General features: G+C 43.5%; 1 protein-coding gene and 1 long non-coding RNA gene across 4 annotated transcripts in view; one reads left to right on the forward strand and one right to left on the reverse strand.

Moving 5' to 3' along the window:
- The window catches only part of AGBL3 (AGBL carboxypeptidase 3), a 167,990-nt gene that overhangs the window by 25,006 nt on the left and 120,451 nt on the right, over window positions 1-22,533 (forward strand). For both annotated transcript variants that reach the window (XM_044281214.1, XM_044281215.1), the window contains one exon: window positions 1,085-1,136. In XM_044281214.1, the coding sequence (XP_044137149.1) occupies window positions 1,085-1,136 (52 nt within the window). The remainder of the gene's footprint in view (window positions 1-1,084; window positions 1,137-22,533) is intronic.
- Window positions 17,963-22,533, reverse strand: part of LOC122928416 — a 42,494-nt gene continuing 37,923 nt past the window's right edge. The window contains exons 3-5 of one of the 2 annotated variants that reach the window (XR_006387885.1): window positions 20,836-21,017; window positions 20,135-20,191; window positions 17,963-18,218 (exon numbers count right to left, since the gene is read on the reverse strand). This is a non-coding gene — a long non-coding RNA (uncharacterized LOC122928416). The remainder of the gene's footprint in view (window positions 18,219-20,134; window positions 20,192-20,835; window positions 21,018-22,533) is intronic. The other variant, XR_006387884.1, reaches the window with a different exon arrangement.

The following is a 22,533-nucleotide window of genomic DNA, read 5'->3' on the forward strand; positions in this document are numbered from 1 at the left end:
TGTTCACACTGTGGATTTCCGCTTAAAAAACCTCTTAACATTAGCCTTCTATCGTTCCTAATGAGAATGCGTTGTGGCTTTTTGTATTGCGGAAAAAAAAGAAAGAACATGTGTTGCAGTGGAAAATCCTAGTAGCCACAGGCAAATAACTCCTAATTGGGGCTAATCCACCTACTGCTTCTGTGCAACTGCAGTGGAAACATGTATTTCCGCAGTGTGAACATGCCCTAAAATATATCTGGCTTTCCCTCAGCAGCTTTTGCATGACAGCATAAGGGCTCTTGCACACGGCCGTGTGTCCCCCAGGGCCGTATTGCAGCCGTATTTACGGCAGGTCCGCAATACACGGGCCGCGTGCATTCCGCATCACGGATGCGGACCCATTCACTTGAATGGGTCTGCAAATCCAGAGATGCAGTGCGCAAGCACGGATCGGAACTCCACGGAAGCACTACAGAGTGATTTCGTGGGGTTCGGTTCCGTGTTTCCGTTCTGCAAAAAGATAGACCTTGTCCTATCTTTTTGTGAATGGGGTCGCGATCCCCGTGCGGCTGGCCCACAGTCGGTGACCGTACATGTAAAGGCAACACTGGTTAGTCAATGCAGTCACGTGGAGACGAGCCATAGATGCAACATCACTGTGATCTAATGTATAAACGGACATGATGGGGTAAGTATAAGAGGGTGTTATGGGCAGTGTAACATTTTTTTGTTTATGTTCTTAAATAATTCTTTATATATCAGCCATTTTATGGTCTCTTTCTAATAAACTTCAGATCAGACCTGTCTGATTGTAAGGCAACTCACTGTAGCAAGAGCCCTCCCCCACTGAAGTACCTGCAGTAGAAGACCAGGGATGCTATTTCACATGCCTTCTGCTATCTATCAATGCAAGGAATCAAGAGAAAAGTCAACCTTGTGTTCTCTTGACCTCTTGTTTCAGGGTTTGCAGAAAACCCTACTGACCAACAAACAGCATGGCAAAGATTTTCTTCTATGTCCTTTATTGTTTTTATTTTTAGGTTTACAGTTCCTTTAAATGGCTCCTTGTCTGCTCATTATGTTCATTTTATTGCTTCTACAGGATGAAGACCCCTATGAGTCAGAAAACGTTGATGCCTATGATCTTCACTCAGGTATCGTTCGATATATTTGGTTTTCTCTCTTTAATTCCCTTGTCAGGAGTGTGAAAGAGAGCCAAGTGCGGCTGACAAGGAGAGGCTCTTGGGTGGGCAGCCATTCATCTCAGGGACTAGCCGCTATGTGGGCAGGGGAAATGTCTGGCTAGCCGGGGCTTCAATCAGGTAGTGTCTCAAAGACTTTAAATGCATAAGCTCTTGAGAGAAGACACCTCTGGTAGGCAGTAACCTTCAAGAAACACTGGAGCCGTCTACAAGCTCATACACATGGCGACACTGTGTATTACGGTTCTTTCCTAACACAGTAAGTAAAAGAGCATGCCATATATCTACAGTCAGGTCCATAAATATTGGGACATCGACACAATTCTAAAAATTTTGGCTCTATACACCACCACAATTGATTTGAAATGAAACGAACAAGATGTGCTTTAACTGCAGACTGTCAGCTTTAATTAGAGGGTATTTACATCCAAATCAGGTGAACGGTGTAGGAATTACAGCAGTTTGCATATGTGCCTCCCACTTGTTAAGGAACCAAAAGTAATGGGACAATTGGCTTCTCAGCTGTTCCATGGCCAGGTGTGTGTTATTCCCTCATTATCCCAATTACAATGAGCAGATAAAAGGTCCAGAGTTCATTTCAAGTGTGCTATTTGCATTTGGAATCTGCTGCTGTCAACTCTCAAGATGAGATCCAAAGAGCTGTCACTATCAGTGAAGCAATCATCATTAGGCTGAAAAAAACAAAACAAAAACATCAGAGAGATAGCAAAAACATTAGGTGTGGCCAAAACAACTGTTTGGAACATTCTTAAAAAAAAGGAACACACCGGTGAGCTCAGCAACACCAAAAGACCCGGAAGACCACAGAAAACAACGGTGGTGGATGACTGAAGAATTATTTCCCTGGCAAAGAAAGCACTCTTCACAACAGTTGGCCAGATCAAGAACACTCTCCAGGAGGTAGGTGTATGTGTGTCAAAGTCAACAATCAAGAGAAGACTTCACCAGAGTGAATACAGAGGGTTCACCACAAGATGTAAACCATTGGTGAGCCTCAAAACTCTCATGAGGATCTGATCTGAGGCATGGTGGGCTGATCTGAGGTGTGGGGGTTGATCTGAGACATGGGGGCTGATCTGAGGTATGTGGATCTGAGGTCTGAATGGGGGGGGGGGGTCTTATTTATATTGGTGCTCTTATCTGAGGTCTAATTGGGGGTCATTCACATTGGGGTCTGAGGTGAGGTCTTATCTAAGGTCTTATTAACATTGGGGGTCTGATTGGGGCTGTGAGCTGAGGTTTGATTAACATTGAGGGTCTGATTGGTGGTCTGATCTGAGGTCTAATGAAATTTTTTTTTTTTTCTTATTCTCCTCCTTTAAAACCTAGGTGCTTCTTATGGGCAGGTGTGTCTTATAGGGCGAAATATATTGTACTATAACACTGTCCCCTATGTACAAGAGTATAACTTCTATAATACTGCTCCTATGTATATGAATATAGCTACTATTATAAAATGGTTTGTATGGAGCCATTTGAGTATTTTTGGTGCAGAAAGTCCTGCAGGGTTGTTCACAGCTGTCAGTGACTTTTTATGCCAGTTATATATTCCAGTAATCATATCACCGCAGGAACGTCTAGTATAACAGTCGTTCCTCCTTGTTTCTTTATAACGTAGGATGCTTTGTATCCAAGATATAATGACTGTAAACTATGGCTTCCCTCAAAGCCTATAACTAGAACAAACCCCCCACATGGAGGCATCAAACCTCCGAGTTTAAAGGTTCATTCCACTTTCAGATGTATCATTGTCTGAACAATCCTCTAAAGCTACATGGTCACTAAGGTAATTATCCATCCGGTGACCCATAGATTTGGTCTTTCTAAAGAGATTTCTCAGGCAACTGAGAGCACAGAACTGCTCAACATGCAGTAGAGGTTAGCAATGCTTGGAAGTAGGATGCTTGGTTTCCCCACAAAGTTACAATTACAAAAATAGAAAAACTTTCAGAGCACTTTTTATAGTAGCGTCACTATTGCTAAAGGGAATATCCTCCATTAAAATAAAATACGACCCTGGAGGCCCTTGACTTTATCCCTCTGAGACAGTTTGGTAGGGGTCCTAGAAGCCAGACTATACCAGTATCTGCCAATACCAGGAATCTGCTGCCAAGCCAAATTAATATGGGATGCCGTAGAACTTTTTGGACATCTATGTATAAAAAAAATACATAATAGTGGAGCAAAAGCAGAGAAGGGCAACCCAACTAATAAAATGGGTGGAATGTAGTCTCAAGAAAGAATAACTAATGTAAAGGGTTATTCCACAGGATATCCACATGAAATAGTCACAGAATGTACATGTCATATATGTCCAAAACTTTGGGTCCTAGCTTTGGGACCCTCACCTATCATGAGAATGTGGGTCCAACCCCCTTTTTATTGTTGCTGCTGTGAATGGGGAGGTGGCAGCCCTTGCATCCCTCTCCATTCACTTCTGTGTGAGCAAGCATGCTCGGCTAATTTCGCCGCTTCCACGGAAGTAAATGGAAAGAGCCACGCATAGACGGCAACCTCTTCACTGACAGCAGCCATGGGACAGGGGTCCCCTGTTCTTAAGATAGTTACGAGTCCCATGCAGTATGTGAGACCCACACCTGTAGGACATTTATGGCATATCCTGCTGACATGCCATAAATGTGCAGTTGACAATAACCCTTAAAAGGGGTTTTCCGATTATTTCAATATACCCCTATCCACATATCTATGGGACTGCCAGAAATAACCAAGTGTCTGTATTCTGTTATTTCTGGCAGTCCCATAGACATACAGCAGCGAGAAGGAAGAGAGAAGAAAGACATCATGTCACCATGGTGATGGATCATGTGATGGACCATGTGATGAGCGCAGTGACATCACCAAAGGTCCTTTTCCTCCCAGGTCATCAAAGAAGAAGACAGAAGATAAGCCGGGCTGCGCAAACAAGTGGATGAGGTGAGTTTAATTTTTAAATTTTTTTTAACCCCTCCATCCCTAATTTACTTAGCATTCTGTATTAAGAATGCTATTATTTTCCCTTATAACCATATTATGAGGGAAAATAATATATAGATCGGGTCCCCATCCCGATCGTCGTCTAGCAACCATGCATTAAAATCGCACCACATCCGCACTTGCTTGCGGATGCTTGCGATTTTCACACAGCCCCATTCACTTCCATGGGGCCTGCGTTGCGTGAAAAACGCACAATATCGAGCATGCTGCAATTTTCACGCAACGCACAAGTGATGCGTGAAAATCACTGCTCACGTGCACAGCCCCATAGAAATTTATGGGTCCGGATTCAGTGTGGGTGCAATGTGTTCACCTCACGCATTGCACCCGTGCGGAAAACTCGCCCGTTTGAAAGTGGCCTTAGTTTACTCACTGGTTTTCTGTCCCTTCTGTTATGTTCAGCAACTTTCTTCCATATTGTCTCTCCACTGCTGGTTTCGAACTTGGTTGCTGCTCCTGGAAACCATGCCTGTGCACTGTTTTTGCAGCCCTCACCCCTGTCGATAGCATCATAGAAAATAGCTGCATAGGTTCCTCTGGGCAGACTCCACATCAAGTATTCAGTGTCTGCACAGTAGAAACCCATCCTCAAAGCGCTCTGAGAAGGCAGGAATGCTTTTAACTGCGCAAGCGCTGTGTTTGTGGCACATGAGCTTCCAGGGGATATTCCCATCTTGGACATTTGCAGTATATTTAGAGGATATGCCAGAAATGTCTAATAGGTGCACATCTTACATTTGGGACCGACTCCTATCTCAAGAATGGAACCCTGCTGTGAATGCAGAGCAGCCACCCCTCCCGTCAACGCTATAGGACTTCCGAAAATAGCCAAGTGCCGGTTTGTATTTTTGGAAGTCCAATAGCAGTAAATGGAAGGTGTGCAGCTTGCTCTCCATTTATGGTAGGACCCTGTTCTTGAGACAAAAGTGGACCCCAGAGGTGGAACCCGCACCTATGAGACATTTATGGCATAGTCTATTAATATGCCATAAATGTGCCAGATGGGAATACCCCTTTAAAGCTCCTGGGCTACAAGTACATAATCGGTAACACCCCCCCTCTTGCTGGCATGTGTCATATGTAATAGTGGTGTCATTTTATGTGACAGAGGGCCATTGGGCCCCTATAGGTAATATTCACACAGCTTTTTTTTCCACGCAGCTTTTGGCTAATATTCCACATCTGCATTGAAATTGTGCTAAAACCGTGCAGTGAGCCCGCAGGAGAGAGCTGAGAGGAGGGAAGTGTTAGTTGCAACACTGATAGGAGTTGTAGTGTTTCATGGTGGCAGTCCCCATTCCAACGATTCCTAGGGCCATGCACTGAATGGAGGGCACATCCTTTCTTCCCACACCCTGGACTTTTTTGGGGCTCCTGCCTAGTGATAGGTGGGGTGCCCTTGATGTTAGGTAATTGACTACAAGGCAGTAAGGCAAATGTAGGGACCGGCAGATGGATGATGGCAATGACCAGGCCCAGTTTAGTGATAACAAAGGATGATAGGTGATGCAGTACAAGTATGATAGGTACATTTTATTAGGTATATCACACAGTAGGTCTAGTGGCAATGATGGTGGTAGTAGTAGTCCTCTCTGAGTTTCTCTCTAAACACTTTGCAATCTTTCCATATTGACTACAGGTGTGTAGGTCCTAGTGTGGCAGGCACCTGAGGCAGTTTACCCTTGCCACGTGCAGCAAAGTCCAACGTTATCTTTACTGTCCCAGCGCACGCACTCACCTGGTCCTAAAGGTCTGTAAGTGTCCTTCCTGCTTTCTGAGGTTGTAGACTCCTCACAGGCCACAGTCAGTCCCCTAAGCTCCTTCTTTCACACTGGCTGCAATCAGACTGGTCTGTAAACCAGCCACGACAAACCAGAGTGGATTGGGCAGCCTGTCTCCACGGCAATACCACTAAGAAGCTGCCAGTTGTTAACTATTTACTAACTATACATAGCCTTATGGTATTACACAGTGCATGTTCACAATGCATTAATCCATTTAACAGTGGTCTACCAGGTCACTGCAACTGCAGAGGGTGTCCACATGTGGATTCCATGGCCAATACATCAGCTTTATACCATGTGAACATATCCTGTAACCCATGTAGCTACAACTCTATATGTTACTATATGTAATTATTTGCTCACAGGCTGTGTTGCAAGCTGCTTGAACTATATTGGCCAAATCATTTAAAGGGCATCTGTCATTAGATTTGTACCTATGACACTGGCTGAGCTGTTACATGTGCTCTTGGCAGCTGAAGGCATCTGTGTTGGTCCCATCTTCATATGTGCCTGCATTGCTGAGAAAGGTGTGAGCCTCTAGCAGCAACGGGGGCATTCCCATTACACCTAGAGGCTCAGCTCTCTCTGCAGCTGCTGCTCCCTCTGCATTTTACTGGCAGAGCCAGGCATGATCACGTTTACACTGCCTGGTCCTGCCAATTAATGGGCAAAGGGCGCGGCAGTTGCAGAGAGAGCTGAGTCTCTAGGTGTAACGGTAACGCCCCCGTTGCTCCTAGAGGCTCATTTGCATATATATTTAAACATACTTTTTCTCAGCAATGTGGGCACATATGAACATGGGACCAACACAGATGCCTTCAGCTGCCAAGCGCACATGCAACAGGTTGTATCTGCCGACAGATGCCCTTTAAGAATTTTAGGAAAAAAATTGATTGAACAGCAATCTAAATGTAGAAAAATATAAATCAGTTTTTTCAAAATGTATATTTTTTCTTACTACTATTTTTACCATGATTTTGCGTCCCCCTTTGTGCGCATACATGTAACAGGAGCACAGAGACAGCTGCAGTGATTGATGGATGCTCCGGTCTTATTTATTGTTTGGCGTGCGGTGATTAATGGTCCTTTCTGGTCTGTAATGTAGTACTCATTTGCCTCTCTGTTAAAGGATGGGGTGATTTATTTGTCTCAGCGTAGGTGTTGCATTTCAATAGCTTTGACAGTGATAACATTATATCCTCACGGACTATCAATTAGGTAGAAATCTAAGAGAGCCATGCACTCCAGAGGAATTGACGACCTGAATGGAAGATTTAGTGAGGGTGGACGGTTTTAAAATCCTGGTATTGGTGCTGGGCTGATTAAATGTGCATTTACATTATTTATGGCGGCACGGGGTGAGCAAACACCTGTTCTGTACTGTACACGCCAGAGTCTTCAAGGTGCACATCTAGAAACCATTAGACATTGTGTGATGGTAATTAAAATGCTTTATCACAAAGGGAAAGAAAATGACTATGATTTTCTCATAATTACTTTTTTTTCTATCAAATGCATTCAGTGGGTGTTAGAATTAAAGGTCCAAGAGATGAGAAAAAAATATAGAATTCACTTAAAATGGTAATTAGCACCCCCCTCGCCCCCAACTAATGTGAGGTATATCTATATGTTTGTATTTCTAGTAAGGGTAACATCGGCTGTCGCTCTAGCTCCTAAAATCCTGCTCCATAGTGACATGGTAAGGATATGGAAAAATTAAATGTAGGCTTGTTTCGAGTACTGCCTGACACTGACACTACTAACCACAGGTTGGAAAGCGCTGCACCATAGGGAGAAAGCGGATGCCCTTTCCTGTCAATACACAATATGTTATTTCCCAGCTGACATGTGGTAGAAAAGACTATAATGATAATGCTCTGGAGAACTACTAAGCATACGAGACCCTAAAAGGGGATTCCATCCAAACCTACAGTTATTCCAACAGTGCTGAACGTGACCACTGGGGTCCAACAGCTGAGACCTCCCACCTAAAATGAAGAGTCTGCCCCCACTTTAGCCCTTCTTTCCTTGCACAACATTTGTTGGACCCTCGAGGACGATAGATAGATAGATACAATGGATAAATATTAGATGGATAGGCAGATATATAGAAAGATTGATAGATATGAGATAGATAGATAGATAGATAGATAGATAGATGTGACATAGATAGACAGATAGATACGATAGATAGATAGATGTGACATAGATAGACAGATAGATACGATAGATAGATAGATGTGACATAGATAGATACTATAGATAAGAGATAGATACAGTAGATAGATACTATAGATATGAGATAGATACTATAGACAGATAGATACTATAGATAGATAGATAGATACTATAGATATTAGATAGATACAGTAGATAGATACTATAGACAGAAGGATACGATAGATACTATAGACAGAAGGATACTATAGATAGATACTATAGATATGAGATAGATAGATACTATAGACAGAAGGATACTATAGATAGATAGATAGATACTATAGATATGAGATAGATAGATACAGTAGATAGATACTATAGACAGATAGATAGAAGTGAGATAGATTGCTAGACGCACATATACACACGCACAGCAGAAGAACAGCAGCATGTCATCTGGTAAATGTGTGTTCCGGTAATTTCTGGCTCACCATTATCTGTTTTGCTGAAAGGGAAACATATTGTGACCAAAGAGATAATGATTTTTAATCAAATGCAGTTAATACTAGAAATATGCTTCACATTTAGACTGAAGTCAATTTCATTTTTCAATAAAGCCATTAAAGCAAGACGGTCTATTTATCCATAGATCAGACAAAGGCGGCAGTTCTACCCTAAATGTACTTACACATGGGTATAATCATCTAGAAGCATCATATTCCTATAGGGGAAGGGACGGACCTGGGCGGCACTCCTAGCCCTTCTTTCTGGGCCCTTAGAAACCACAGATTTTGTGTAATACAGCTCATATCCCATGGGTCCAGGTACTGGAACTGCTCTTTGGGAATGTGCGGCCTGAAGTCTGTGGTTCACCTGCACAAAGAATTGCTATCATTGCATTCTCTCTGTGTCTCCCACCCAAAATTTGCAGTTGTGATGGGAGACATGTGGCTGTCATGTTGGGCAGTAAAGTTATCAAGGAAACAATGCCAGAAGTTCCTATTAAGGAGAATTTCAGCCCTTTTGGCAACTTGGCGTTGCCAGCTGTGGGTGTGTACCTACGTACTCACTGTCCACATAACCCTGGTAAAGGGGAATAGTGACACCTAGTTGTCAATTTAGATAACTTTCCAGGAGGAATAACACCACAACATAGTTTTATATGAAAAGATGCTTCAAAATTGATATTTTATGGGGAATACAAGTATTTCCTAAACCAATCTTTTCAGGAGAGGTGACAGGTCCTCTTTAACCACTTCAGCCCCGCTAGGTGAAACCCCCTTCATGACCAGGCCACTTTTTACACTTCGGCACTACACTCCTTTCACCGTTTATCGCTCGGTCAAACAACTTACCACCCAAATGAATTTTACCTCCTTTTCTTCTCACTAATGGAGCTTTCATTTGGTGGTATTTTATTGCTGCTGACATTTTTACTTTTTTTGTTATTAATCAAAATATAACGATTTTTTTGCAAAAAAATGACATTTTTCACTTTCAGCTGTGAAATTTTGCAAAAAAAACGACATCCATATATAAATTTTTCGCTAAATTTATAGTTCTACATGTCTTTGATAAAAAAAAAATGTTTGGGCAAAAAAAAAATGGTTTGGGTAAAAGTTATAGCATTTACAATCTATGGTACAAAAATGTGAATTTCCGCTTTTTGAAACGGCTCTGATTTTCTGAGCACCTGTCATGTTTCCTGAGGTTCTACAATGCCCAAACAGTATAACTACCCCACAAATGACCCCATTTCGGAAAGTAGACACCCTAAGGTATTCGCTGATGGGCATAGTGAGTTCATAGAACTTTTTATTTTTTGTCACAAGTTAGCGGAAAATGATGATGATTTTTTTTTTTTTTTTTTTCTTACAAAGTCTCATATTCCACTAACTTGCGACAAAAAATAAAAAATTCTAGGAACTCGCCATGCCCCTCACAGAATACCTTGGGGTGTCTTCTTTCCAAAACGGGGTCACTTGTGGCGTAGTTATACTGCCCTGGCAATTTAGGGGCCCAAATGTGTGAGAAGAACTTTGCAATCAAAATGTGTAAGAAATGACCGGTGAAATCCGAAAGGTGCACTTTGGAATATGCGCCCCTTTGCCCACCTTGGCAGCAAAAAAGTGTCACACATGTGGTATCGCCGTACTCAGGAGAAGTTGGGGAATGTGTTTTGGGGTGTCATTTTACATATACCCATGCTGGGTGAGAGAAATATCTTGGCAAAAGACAACTTTTCCCATTTTTTTATACAAAGTTGGCATTTGACCAAGATATTTTTCTCACCCAGCATGGGTATATGTAAAATGACACCCCAAAACACATTCCCCAACTTCTCCTGAGTACGGCGATACCAGATGTGTCACACTTTTTTGCTGCCAAGGTGGGCAAAGGGGCACATATTCCAAAGTGCACCTTTCGGATTTTGCAGGGCATTTTTTACACATTTTGATTGCAAGGTACTTCTCACACATTTGGGCCCCTAAATTGCCAGGGCAGTATAACTACGCCACAAGTGACCCCATTTTGGAAAGAAGACACCCCAAGGTATTCCGTGAAGGGCACGGCGAGTTCCTAGAATTTTTTATTTTTTGTCACAAGTTAGCGGAAAATGATGATTTTTTTTTTTTTTCTCTTTTTTCCTTACAAAGTCTCATATTCCACTAACTTGCGACAAAAAATAAAAAATTCTAGGAACTCGCCATGCCCCTCACGGAATACCTTGGGGTGTCTTCTTTCCAAAATGGGGTCACTTGTGGCGTAGTTATACTGCCCTGGCAATTTAGGGGCCCATATGTGTGAGAAGTACTTTGCAATCAAAATCTGTAAAAAATGACCGGTGAAATACGAAAGGTGCACTTTGGAATATGCGCCCCTTTGCCCACCTTGGCATCAAAAAAGTGTGACACATCTGGTATCGCCGTACTCAGGAGAAGTTGGGGAATGTGTTTTGGGGTGTCATTTTACATATACCCATGCTGGGTGAGAGAAATATCTTGGCAAACGACAACTTTTCCCATTTTTTTATACAAAGTTGGCATTTGACCAAGATATTTTTCTCACCCAGCATGGGTATATGTAAAATGACACCCCAAAACACATTCCCCAACTTCTTCTGAGTACGGCGATACCAGATGTGTCACACTTTTTTGCAGCCTAGATGCGCAAAGGTGCCCAAATTCCTTTTAGGAGGGCATTTTTAGACATTTGGATCCCAGACTTCTTCTCACGCTTTAGGGCCCCTAAAAAGCCAGGGCAGTATAAATACCCCACATGTGACCCCACTTTGGAAAGAAGACACCCCAAGGTATCCAATGAGGGGCCTGGCAAGTTCATAGAATTTTATATTTTTTTCGCATAAGTTAGCGGAAATTGATTTTTTTTTTGTTTTTTCTCACAAAGTCTCACTTTCCGCTAACTTAGGACAAAAATTTCAATCTTTCATGGACTCAATATGCCCCTCAGCAAATACCTTGGGGTGTCTTCTTTCCAAAATGGGGTCAGTTGTGGGGTGTTTGTACTGCCCTGGCATTTGAGGGTCTCCGCAATCATTACATGTATGGCCAGCATTAGGAATTTCTGCTATTCTCCTTATATTGAGCATACAGGTAATGAGATTTTTTTTTCCGTTCAGCCTCTGGGCTGAAAGAAAAAAATGAACGGCACAGATTTCTTCATTCGCATCGATCAATGTGGATGAAAAAATCTCTGCCAAAAAAAAAAATGGAGGGGAAAGGCGTCTGCCAGGACATAGGAGCTCCGCCCTACATCCATACCCACTTAGCTCGTATGCCCTGGCAAACCAGATTTTTCCATTCGCATCAATCGATGTGGATGAATAAATCATTGCCGGGATTTTTTTTTTTTTATATATATATATATATATATATACAAAATGCTTGCCAAAGCATAGGAACGCCGCCTCCTCCTCAGCTCGTATGCCTTGGCAAACGTATCTGTCACTGCAGAGGAGAAAATCCTGTCTTGCAGCGCCGCATACACCGACTTGCGTGTAATCTGACAGCAGCGCAATGCTTCTGTCCGAATGCACATCGGTGCTGCAGCTAGTAGATCGGTTGGTCCACCTGGAAGGTAAAAAGACAAAAAAAAAAAAAAGAAAGAAAAAACCAGGCCACAACGCAATAATTTTATTAACTTTGGAACAGAACATGTAACTTTAACTTTTGGAACTAAACATTAACCTGTTTGCTTACCTGTTTTTTTTTTTTTGTTTTTTTTTTGTTTTTTTACCTTTATAGAACAAACCTCTCCTTCCCCATGGGTCAATGTGCAAAGCGCAAATCGCCCAAAGATGTGGCGAAGTGCGTTATGCACTTTGTCCCATGTGAAAGGAGACGTTTGCAGCAGCTGTGAGTGAATGGGCCCTAATAGCCCTGTGTGCCTATCCTGGTGAGATGTGATCCCTATGCTAGGTGTACCTGTGTGTGGTACTTTCGGAAACACTCCCCTAAGCATAGGGCAGGGTGGTCGGGACAGTCAGGACAGAAATAACGGGTGTCACGCCTTATTCCACTCCTGCTACAGACACGACATTTTTTTCGGGGTGGCGGTCGGTTTGAGGTACCAGCAACGACACTGGGGAAGTGTCGCTCGTGTAGACGGCTAACTACACTGGTGGATGGGGCCACGGAACCTCCTGGATACAGGAGGTTCGCGATGATCTCTTCCTGAAATTTGAGGAAGGATCCAGTTCTCCCAGCCTTACTGTAGAGAACAAAACTATTGTACAGAGCCAATTGAATTAAATATACAGACACCTTCTTATACCAGCGTCTGGTGCGTCGGGAAACTAAATACGGAGCCAACATCTGGTCATTGAAGTCGACCCCTCCCATGTGGAGGTTATAGTCGTGGACTGAGAGGGGCTTTTCAATGACACGGGTTGCTCGCTCAATTTGGATTGTCGTGTCTGCGTGAATGGAGGAGAGCATGTAAACGTCACGCTTGTCTCTCCATTTCACCGCGAGCAGTTCTTCGTTACACAGTGCGGCCCTCTGCCCCCTTGCAAGACGGGTGGTAACGAGCCGTTGGGGGAAGCCCGCGCGACTAGTTCGCGCGGTACCACAGGCGCCAATCCGTTCTAGAAACAAATGCCTAAAGAGGGCCACACTTGTGTAAAAATTGTCCACATAAAGATGGTACCCCTTGCCGAATAAGGGTGACACCAAGTCCCAAACTGTCTTCCCACTGCTCCCCAGGTAGTCAGGGCAACCGACCGGCTCCAGGGTCTGATCTTTTCCCTCATAGACCCGAAATTTGTGGGTATAGCCTGTGGCCCTTTCACAGAGCTTATACAATTTGACCCCATACCGGGCGCGCTTGCTTGGGATGTATTGTTTGAAGCCAAGGCGCCCGGTAAAATGTATTAGGGACTCGTCTATGCAGATGTTTTGCTCAGGGGTATAAATATCTGCAAATTTCTGGTTGAAATGGTCTATGAGGGGCCGAATTTTGTGGAGCCGGTCAAAAGCAGGGTGGCCCCTGGGACGGGAGGCGGTGTTGTCGCTAAAGTGCAGGAAACGCAGGATGACCTCAAATCGTGTCCTGGACATAGCAGCAGAGAACATGGGCATGTGATGAATTGGGTTCGTGGACCAATATGACCGCAATTCATGTTTTTTTGTCAGGCCCATGTTGAGGAGGAGGCCCAGAAAAGTTTTAAATTCGGAAACTTGGACTGGTTTCCACCGGAAAGGCTGGGCATAAAAGCTTTCCGGGTTAGCGGTGATAAATTGTGTGGCATACCGGTTTGTCTCTGCCACGACTAAGTCTAAAAGCTCCGCAGTCAAGAACAGCTCAAAAAATCCCAGGGCCGAACCGATCTGAGCCGTCTCAACCCGAACTCCAGACTGGGCGGTGAAAGGGAAAACTACGGGTGCGGCTGAAGTTGGGGACTGCCAATCAGGGTTTGCCAGCACCTCTGGGATTCTAGGGGCTCTACGGGCACGTCTTTGCGGTGGCTGCGACGGGGTCACTACTGCACGTGCCACCGTACCAGCTTCAACTGCCCTTCTGGTGCTCGCTACTTCACCAGGTTGTACGGCAGTGCTGGTACTAGGTCCAGGAAGGGCTGGGCTGCTGGTGTATGCCTCACCACGTAATCCGACAGCACCAGCCCCACTCTGCTGCTCTTGAAGCGGATCCTGCGCAACCTGCGGTCTAGCGACACGGGGCCGGGTACGCCTGGTGCTATCAGGGACCTCAGCCTCCTCGTCCAAACTTTGGGTCAGAGAGCCACTGCTTTCTACAGGTTCGTATTCTGACCCGCTGGATTCATCAGATGAGGGTTCCCACTCCTCATCCGACTGGGTCAGAAGCCTGTAGGCCTCTTCAGAGGAATACCCCCTGTTTGACATGTGGGCAACTAAATTTAGGGGTATTCCCTGAGACTACCCAAGAAAAAAAAAGCAAGCCTGTCTTACAAAGGGGAGGCTAGCGAAGTACCGGAGGCTGCTGTGGTTGATAAAAAATATCAAAACTGATTTTTTTATCGCCGCAGTGCGTGTAAAGTGAATGTGCAGTGATCAAAAAAAAAAAATTTTTTTGTCACTGCGGTGGGGCGGGTGTGGGCGAACGCACGTGTGGGCAACCGATCAGGCCTGATCGGGCAAACACTGCGTTTTGGGTGGAGGGCGAACTAAAGTGACACTAGTACTATTATAGATCTGACCGTGATCAGTTTTGATCACTTTCAGATACTATAAAAGTACAAATGCTGATTAGCGATACGCTAATCAGCGAATAACGGACTGCGGTGCGGTGGGCTGGGCGCTAACTGATCGCTAACTACCTAACCAAGGGACCTAAACTATACCTAAAACCTAACGGTCAATAACAGTGAAAAAAAAAAGTGACAGTTTGCACTGATCACTTTTTTCCTTTCACTAGTGATTGACAGGGGGGGATAAAAGGGGTGATCAAAGGGTTAATTGGGGTGATCTGGGGGCTAAATGTGGTGTGGTGGGTACTCACAGTAAAGATGTGCTCCTCTGCTCCTCTGCTGGAACCAACCGACCAAAAGAAGGAGCAGAGGAGCACAGCAGCCATATAACCCCATCATATTTACTAATATGTGGGGTTATATGGCTGCTGATTGGATTTTTTAAAAATCATCAACCTGCCAGCCAATGATCGTGGCCGGCAGGCTGCTGACGAAATAGTCTTCTGCGAAATGCCGGCCCGCGATGCGCATGCGCGGGCCGGCTGTGACGTAATCTCGCGTCTCGCGAGAGGACGCGCCGATGCGTCCAGGAGGAACTAAACAACCACCTCCCGGACGCATCCGTGCGTACAGCGGTCGGGAGGTGGTTAAAGTGGTTGTTCCACAAATGATGATCTACATTTTTCAAACCATCAGCTGGATCTGAATAATTTGGTAATCGCATCTAATTAAAAATTTAGTATAGCCACTGAGTTATTCAAGAAATTGTATCGTATAGCGCCACCTGCTGTTTGTTCTTATTTCTGTGTCCACCTTGCTGAGGTGGTCGCACATGCTCAGTTCCATCCTTCCAACACTATCTATGTAGTGTTAGAAGCTGTGACAGTTACAGGGAGAAAGCTGCAGCAGTAATGACACACCCCCTTAGAAAAGACATGCCCTAGAGAAAGGACACGCCCCTGAGCTGCCAGCTTGATATAAACCTAGCAAATAAAGCAATGAATGGGGAGATTTCTGGATCAATGTGAGGTCTTTCTAAGATCCTTTATTTTAGACAGGATCATCATGAGACAACACTTTTAGGATACCTGCACACATTGCATATTTGCATGCAGAAAATCTGCATGAACTCTAAATCAAAACCACATAAAAATGGACAAAGTTCTGCACTATTTATCATGGTTTTTGTGCATTTTTTGTAGCAGATTTTGGTGTGGATTTTCAGTTTATTTTAACAACCCCATTGAAGTCTATGGGGTGAACCACTGTAGAGAAGGTGCTGAGTAGCACATAAAATTGACATGCTGTGGATTTTAAAATCTGTACAAAATCTAGGGTTTTTCTTTTGCATGAAAATCCATGCAGAAAAAACGCACATAATCTACGACCTTGTGCAGGTAGCCTTTAAGCGTACCTGAGTTTTCAAAAAAAGTTTGCATAATGGCTGTGCTTCTTTGTACAATCATAACTGTGAAGGAGCAGGTGTTTTGGGGCTTTCCTTTTTTTAGTCATATTATTCCCTGTTTCAGCTGCACAGCTAGATGCATTTCACTTACAAGCATTGTGAAATCTACCAGAACTGTACTGTTGTGAAATTCTTTCTCTTACTTCCACTGTGTTCGTTTTCAGCAATCAAGCTCACCGAGCAGATAAGGGGGGGGGGGGGGGGTGGTAATCACACTCAAAGAAAGGCAGGACTCTCCTGTGGTCTTCAAAAGCTCTAGAAGCTTCTTTTATCAGGCTCAGGCCAGGTTCACATCACCATTTAGCTTTCCATTCTTCTGATCTTCTTCAGAAAAATAAAAATAAATTATTTGGAGTATTATGCTCAGCATCAGTTTGCACAAAAAATAACTGATTTGTCTTTTTTTTTTAGCCTCAGTTATGATCTGTATGCATCAGTTTGAGTCACTTCTGTCAGATATCAGTTATCTTTAACGGGAGAAAAGGTACTGCATGCAGGACTGATCATAACCGCTCACAATAAGGGCTCATTCATACGGCCGTATGCTGTCTGCAAAAATGTGGATCCGTTTTTTTGTGGATTAGATGCTGTCCCATTCACTTCTATGCGGCCCTTTTTTTCCATTGCACTGCTCAGCAAAAAAAATGAAACATGTCCTATACTTGTAAGTGAAAATCAGGACATGGCCCTATTGAAGTCTATGGATCAGCAAAAAAACTGAATGCAATCCGTTTTTTTGCAGACATGCTGAACTGTCGCAAAAAAAACTATCCGCATTTTTGCAGACAGCATACGGCCAACTGAATGAGCCCTAACGGATGAGTTTTTTAATTTATTTTTCTTTTCTTCTGACAGATCAGAAGAACGGAAAGCTAAAAGATCACTTCGTTCTGACACAACCCCATTTCCCGTGAGCCGTCTTCTGAATCTCTGTTACTAGGGACAAATCTTGCCTGACAACAGGTGGAAGTGAGACCCCTAGTGGCCATAACATTTACAGCTCTTTTTCAGGAGGATGCAGGCAGGTTTTTTAAATGAAGTGATTTCGACATTTGCTAGTTACACAATTCTCTATTAAATGAAATGAAATTGTGTGAATGTGCAGTGACTCTTTCAGTGGATTTGGATATCAGGAGACTGAGAAATATTGGCTAGATCCAGAACTTACAAACACCTGTATAGAATTTTTAACTTCACACAATAGGACTACTGCAGGACTTAAAGGGGTTTTCTTAGACTTTACAACTGATGACCTATACCTGTGATGGCTAACCTCCGGCACGCCAGCTGTGGTAAAACTGCAACTCCCAAGATGCACACTTGCTTGGCTGTTCTCAGAACTCCACAGAAATGAATGGAGCATGCTGGGAGTCGTAGTTTCACCACAGCTGGAGTGCCGGAGGTTAGCCATCACTATACTTTGGATAGGTCATCAATATCTGATCGGTGGGGGTCTGATACCCGGGACCCCGACAATCAGCTGCTTAAGAAGGCACCGATGCTCGCAGTAGCTCTGCGGCCTTCTCTCTGCTCACGAAGCACAGCGCCATCCATTTGTTATAGGCTATGCTTGGTATTGCAGCTCAGCCACATTCACTTCAATGAGGCTGAGCTGTGCCTAGGCCATGTGACCGATGAATGTGATGTCACATGCCAGGACGCCTTCTCAAACAACTGATCGGCGGGGGTCGGACCCCCACCGATCAGATACTGACGACCTATCAGTAGTAAAGTCTCCAAAAACCCCTTTAAACATTTACTCAGTTTCTTTAGGAGGAAATGTGCTGGATTCTTTTAAAGATCATCTGAAGCGGAAGTTTTCTGTAAATACATCACCGTTATGAGAAGAGGGAGACAGCCGAGTAAACAGATGCTGATGCACTCCATTTCCATCCATCCGTGCCGCCATCTCCTCGTGGTGTCTAAATCAGTAGGATATAAAGCAGAATATAAAAGCCATCTAATTAAAAACTCCACGAATCTGAAAAAAATAATCAAAATAAATGAAAATGCGCTTAATTAAAAAGCCTGTTATGTTAATGAGATGAAGACTTCTTCCTATTATTACGGATTTGCAAGAAGCGCGTCTGTAAATAACTGCCGTAAAATGAGCACATTTGCTGCGCAGATCCAAAGAGCGCCTGGTGACCTACAGCACCCCAGCTGTTGCACAGTTATGTCTCTCGTGGGAGGATCACAGGAATTTTCTTCGCACTGGAGCTGAAATGGCAAATATGTTCTCTCAAAATTTTTCATATCCCTTCTTAAAGGAGACCCGTCCTCTCTCCTGACATGTTGGTTTCAGTAAATAGTCATAAAATAACAATGCAAGAGCACACTCTATTGACAAGTGGAATGGCAATGTCCAGTTGCCATTTTATTCATATATTTCCAGGAGGAGTTACAGAGGAACGATGTCATTCAGCCTTGTCATTTCTTTAATCGCTGGTGTTTGAATAGAACTTCCAGTAGCACCCAATCAATCACTTTTGAGGATTGCAAGAATTCCAACAACTTAGATCTTTAACATTGAGGTTCCATACAGGTTGCAGTAACTGTTTTAGGCTACTTTCACATCTGCATTTTTGCTGGATCTGCCATGGATCAGCAAAAAGACTTCCATCATGAAAATACAACCGCCTGCATCCGTTATGAACCGAATCCGGTTGTATTATGTCTAAAATAGCCATGACGGATCCGTCTCTAAAACCATTGTAAGTCAATGGGGGATGGATTGTTTTCTTTTATGTCAGAGAAAACAAATCCATTACCATTGACTTACATTGTGAGTCATGACGGATCCGTCTTGATCAGTTTCCCAGGACGCACTCAAAAACGCTGCTTGTAGCGCTTTTGTGTGCGTCATGGGAACGCAATGAAATTTAACAGAACGCATTCTGGTGCACTCCGTTCCCTTAAGTTCAGCTTTGTCCCTATTGACAATGAATGGGGACAAAACTGAAGAATTTTCCCCCGATGTTGAGATCCTATGATGGATCTCAATAGTGGAAAGGGAAAACGCAGATGAAAGTAGCCTTACTGTGACTTTTCACTAGACAAATTGTCAATGTAATTTTGAGGTGTAAAATTCTGTACTGATTAATTAATATAGCTTTGTGGTAGTTAAAGCTCTTGTTTTAATGATATAGAGCCTCAAATCCCCTACATAGACAGAGATAAATACTAAAATTCTGTCTGCTGCCAGCTACCACTAGGGGGAGCTTAGGAGCTTGCTGCAAACTGTTATACAATGAACTCAATAATAAATCGGTAAGTTGTAAGCTCCTAAGCTCCCTCTAGTGGTAACTAGTAACAGACAGAACTTTGGGGGTACTTTATCAAGACCAGCGTTTTAGACGCCAGTCTTAGTAACTCCTGCGCCGGCCTCTACATAACTTCGGCATATCCGGTGCTGGTCTAAATGTAAGCCAGCTTCCTAGCTGTCTTACATTTAGACCATTTTCTACGCCTAAAACAGGCATAGAAAATGATGAAAGAGACTGGCTTGTCTGCCTGTCCCATACCCCTCCCATGCCAAGCCCACCGGTGGGCGGGCATAGTGTAAAAGTAAAAAAAAATATATATATATACACTCACCTAAATAATTATTAGGAACACCTGTTCTATTTCTCATTAATGCGATTATCTATTCAACCAATCACATGGCAGTTGCTTTAATGCATTTAGGGTTGTAGTCCTGGTCAAGACAATCTCCTGAACTCCAAACTGAATGTCAGAATGGGAAAGAAAGGTGGGCTACAACAGCAGAAGACCCCACCGGGTACCACTCATCTCCACTACAAATAGGAAAAAGAGGCTACAATTTGCACAAGCTCACCAAAATTGGACTGTTGAAGACTGGAAAAATGTTGCCTGGTCTGATGAGTCTCGATTTCTGTTGAGACATTCAAATGGTAGAGTCCGAATTTGGCGTAAACAGAATGAGAACAAGTATCTATCATGCCTTGTTACCACTGTGCAGGCTGGTGGTGGTGGTGTAATGGTGTGGGGGATGTTTTCTGGGCACACTTTAGGCCCCTTAGTGCCAATTGGCCATCATTTAAATGCCACAGGCTACCTGAGCATTGTTTCTGACCATGTCCATCCCTTCCTGACCACCATGTACCCATCCTCTGATGGCTACTTCCAGCAGGATAATGCACCATGTCACAAAGCTCGAATCATTTCAAATTGGTTTCTTGAACATGACAATAAGTTCAGTGTACTAAGATGGCCCCCGCAGTCACCAGATCTCAACCCAATAGAGCATCTTTGAGATGTGGTGGAACGGGAGCTTCGTGCCCTGGATGTGCATCCTTCAAATCTCCATCAACTGCAAGATGCTATCCTATCAATATGGGCCAACATTTCTAAAGAATGCTATCAACACCTTGTTGAATCAATGCCACGTAGAATTAAGGAAGTTCTGAAGGCAAAAGGGGGTCCAACACCGTATTAGTATGGTGTTCCTAATAATTCTTTAGGTGAGTGTGTGTGTGTGTGTGTGTATGTGTATATATATATATATATATCACTGACCTGCTCAGAACATTCCAGGTCCAGCGCCGAGCTCCCATCTTCACCATCTGGGGTCCCCGCTGGACCACAAGTTTGACATGTTGTTTACATCTACGTCACTGCTGTCAGCCAATAGATGGTCTTTCCAGTGACCTTTGCAGGAATATTGTCCCCAAACCATTGGTTTCCAGTCTCGGAGAACCCTTTAAAGCAACACAATAGTGTTTAATAATTGGACATGGAAAATCTATTTCTATCCGACCAAAGATTATCTTCTACCATGTTATCTTACACGCTATAAACTCAAACATAGAGACCTTTTTGAGATTTTAGCGACTGGAGCATCACTGATTTGAACCTTTGTTTAGAAGTCACTCTCTGAGCTGCACCAGAGGGCTTTGGATGATCTGCAGTTTTAGGCCTCTTTCACACTACCGTTTTTTTTTTCCGTTTTGCGGTCCGTTTTTTGCGTTCCGTATACGGTCCGTATACGGAACCATTCATTTCAATGGTTCCGCAAAAAAACGGAATGTGTTCCGTATGCATTCCGTTTCCGTATTTCCGTTTTTCCGTTCCGTTGAAAAGATAGAACATGTCCTATATTTGGCCGCAAATCACAGTCCGTGGCTCCATTCAAGTCAATGGGTCCGCAAAAAAAACGGAACACATACGGAAATGCATCCGTATGTCTTCCGTATCCGTTCCGTTTTTTGCGGAACCATCAATTGAAAATGTTATGCCCAGCCCAATTTTTTCTATGTAATTACTGTATACTGTATATGCCATACGGAAAAACGGAACGGAACAACGGAACGGAAACGGAACCACAACGGAAGCAAAAAACGGAACAACGGATCCGTGAAAAACGGAACGCAAAACACTGAATTCAACATACTGTAGTGTGAAAGAGGCCTTAAGGATAGGCCCATACACATTTGACTAAACTGAAGGTGTATGTGTATGGGGCAGTCAGGAGAGATAGTGGTCAGCTGAACGATCGTTTGGCCAACAGCTATTGAATGTGTGTCCCCAGTGTTGTATCCTGATACTGTATGTCTCTATGACATATAGAAAATCACTTCTGGGAGGATTTCCCCTCTTTGACCGCCCTGATTATCATGAAGCAAAAACTAAGTAGATTTACTGGAATAAATGTTTTCGTTCTTTGAACAATTGCCTCCTGTTCAGTTTGGTAACGGAATCCTCCAGGAATGGCGTCATGTTTGCGGTTCTCATCATGTGAGTGTTTGCATTGCTAAATCACTTGAGTGTCTCTTGCATAGAACAAATGAATTCATTATCTCAGATTCTTATCTGATTACTAATCCACTAAAACATTCATTTCCATATCTAACTGGATGCAGAAATCTATGTGGTGACCATAGAGATGTCACAGGAGTGTGACTACATTATACCCCCCCCCCCCCCCCCCCGTGATTTATTTGCTGTTCGTTGTGCTTCCTCTTTACAGGGGTTGTCTCATCACAACAACTTATCCACTATCTACGTTTGTCCGCCGCTCCATTCAACTCTATGGGACTGCCGAGATAGCTAAGTGTTGGAATTGAGCGGTGGACACGCATGCATGACTGCTGCTCCATTCAAACAAGAAATACACGCCCCAGTTTTAGTGACCAGCAAGGGACCCAGTAGTTGGCCCCCACTGATCAGACACATCATGGAGCAACACCTTTACATCCCATGACAGTAGCTTATTGT

The sequence above is a fragment of the Bufo gargarizans genome, chromosome 2, assembly GCF_014858855.1.
Source record: "Bufo gargarizans isolate SCDJY-AF-19 chromosome 2, ASM1485885v1, whole genome shotgun sequence".
Lineage (NCBI taxonomy): Eukaryota > Metazoa > Chordata > Amphibia > Anura > Bufonidae > Bufo > Bufo gargarizans.